Raw genomic sequence first — 2720 nt, 5'->3', positions numbered from 1 at the left:
CAATGTTCGAGTTCGAATAAAAAAAATATAGTTGACGGTTTCATGTACAAGCAAGAATCGCGTAACGTAAGTTTCATAATACTCGCATTGTGTATTTTAACAATCTCAATTGTTAAATCGTAAATCCATATTGGTGCATGATTAGGCGTTTGTACAAGTTGTTCAACGTCCGCTCGTTTCAGCATTAGCGATTCCCATGTGTCAATAGGTAATGCGATTTGATTGCCTCGGTTATCGCCGAGATGTAATTCCACGTAAGATGTTACTCCAACGCTGATTCCAATATCCAAGTATTTATAAGCAGTGCGCGTCAAAGCAAATCTGCGTACCAAAATACGCAGTATACAACGAGGTTTACCGCATCTGAAAAATACAATTAAATATGAAATAGCATGGAAAAAACATATATATGAAAAAAAAATATATGTATATATATGAAACATTCGTGATACTTACAAATCATGTGGTTTCTTGTACAGCTTAATTTCATCTCGTGGTTTCTTGCACGGCTTAATTTCATCTCGTGGAACGTAATAATTCATGCGTTTGCAACCGTTGCTGCTACTTCCTTCAGGAGAGTACATTTTGTCTCTCGGTTATGAGAAGTGGACCGTTGGTACTAGCAGTTGACGCGACACTGATCGTATAAAAATTAACCGAGTATACGTGACGCTTATTTTTCAAAAGTATGACGTGGTGGGAGATTAATACTCTGAAAATTTAGGAGAAGGGGAAACGGTCTGTATACCACACTTGCCCCTTCATCTACTTTACACACCCTCAGCTTTCTCGACGCGATATTTTTTCAATTCTTCTATTCAAGCACCGATGTACAGCTGCTTTGCGATGACATCACCCCCAGGTGGAGATTTAGCCGGCTGCTTCGCGATGACATCACCCCAGATATCAGAATTCAAATGCGCGTGTCAAAACATGACAAAATCGTGAAATATAAGGATAATCCTCATAGTTAAATTGCACTAACATACTTGGACAGCAGCATGTAATTTGCAACTTTTGCGATGCACCTGTGATTTGACATCATTTCTAGACGACATAAAATGCAATAATTGACATTAGTCAAAATGTACGTGACAAATCGCGAAATAAAGATTTAGTTGATACACATGATGGAAAGAGATATCAAGATAGAATATAAAATCACGGTAAAGAAGCACACCCTGTCAGTATTTTCGCCAGGAGTTCCGAGACAAGAGCTATTAATAAGTGCATCCTGTTAGCAAAATTTTTGGTATAAATTTGGACATATGGCGGAAAACAGTGCCGAACGAAATCTGCGCGAGCAATCTGCAAGGGTGAATTCGATAGAGGAGTACGTTGCGTGGGAGCAACGATACAACGAATATATCGAATCGTTATAAGAGCAAAGTCGAATCAAACGTCCACGATTATCGATCGGGATTCGACAATCGCTGATTGCGAATCTTGCGCGACTCGAGGGATTGAAGAACACTCTAGCATCGCTCGAAGAATTTCAAGAACGCGACAGCGGGTTGGAATTGTCGCGAATACTCGATTTAATCGTGAATATAAATAAATATAATCCTATGCGCGCGGGATGTCACATAAAATTGCCGCGGGCGATAATGAAGAAGAGAGCGATAATCAACGTGCAATCTAAACACAATGCGTGTTTCGCGTGGTCTGTGGTCGCCGCTCTATATCCAGCTGAAGATCATGTTTATCGAGAATCTTCGTATCCACATTATACGACAGTGCTGAATCTCCAAGTCATTGAGTTTCCAGTGACTGTGAATCAAATCAAAAAATTTAAACTTGCCAACGATATTTCAATCAATGTATGATATATATTGTAGTATTGAGGAAAAGAACATTGTCCCGATACGTCTGAGCGAGTTAAAGAGAGACAAACACGTCAATCTGTTGTACATTGAAGACAACAACGTTGGACATTTCGCGTGGATCAAGAATCTATCCCGCCTCGTAAGCTCGCAATTGAGCAAACATAAAGGCCAAATACATATTTGCGACCAGTATGTATATATTTAATAAAATATTGTAGAAATCTTTGAACAAAAATTAAAAATTATTTCTTTTACAGATGTTTGCACTACTTTGGCTCGAACGACAAGTTACAGTCACATATGGCGGACTGTCGAGAAATGAACGAATGCGCTATCCGATTACCGAGCGATAAGGACAAGTGGCTCACATTCAACAACTATAATCGGAAAGAGCGGCATCCTTTCGTCGTGTACGCCGACTTGGAGTGTGTTTTGAAGAAGACGGAGGAAGAGAGAAACTACCAACATCATAAAGTATTTAGCATAGCATATTATGTACATTGTTCGTACGACGATTCCTTATCCGCGTATTATTCCCGTCGCAGTATCGATTGCATGTCATGGTTCGTCGTAGAACTAAAATATTTAGCGCAACGTGTAAAAATTATTTTATCAGCTAATGTCCCCATGGTAAATTTTACATCTGATGAATGGGAAAAATTTCACAACGCGACACAATGCCACATTTGCAAGAAACCATTCGTACAAGACGATACACGCGTACGCGATTATTGCCATCTGGCCGGGCAATACAGAGGTCCTCCGCATTCAAATTTTTTCTCACAGCTAGTCTCGATAAATTGGCATCATTCTTGAATAAAGACAAACTCAAAATTTTAAAATCTGAATTTGAAAATTTACCGAATGACAATTTCAATTTATTTACACGGAAGG

At 39.1% G+C, this 2720-nt stretch overlaps 1 protein-coding gene and 1 pseudogene across 1 annotated transcript in view; one reads left to right on the top strand and one right to left on the bottom strand.

Annotated features, from left to right (window-relative positions):
- LOC115234753 overlaps window positions 1–754 on the bottom strand; it is an 11181-nt gene extending 10427 nt beyond the window's left edge. Inside the window, exons 1-2 of the mRNA XM_029806067.1 lie at window positions 457–754; window positions 5–363 (exon numbers count right to left, since the gene is read on the bottom strand). Coding sequence (XP_029661927.1) covers window positions 5–363; window positions 457–584 — 487 coding nt within the window. The 5' untranslated portion in view covers window positions 585–754. The remainder of the gene's footprint in view (window positions 1–4; window positions 364–456) is intronic.
- Window positions 755–1568: 814 nt separating this feature from the next.
- Window positions 1569–2460, top strand: LOC115234752 (annotated as a pseudogene).
- Window positions 2461–2720: the final 260 nt, after the last annotated feature.

This window comes from Formica exsecta, unplaced genomic scaffold (genome assembly GCF_003651465.1).
Source record: "Formica exsecta isolate Colony F162 unplaced genomic scaffold, ASM365146v1 scaffold202, whole genome shotgun sequence".
Lineage (NCBI taxonomy): Eukaryota > Metazoa > Arthropoda > Insecta > Hymenoptera > Formicidae > Formica > Formica exsecta.
Note: the sequence above shows the minus strand (reverse complement) of the source record. Positions and strands in the feature narration are given on the sequence as shown.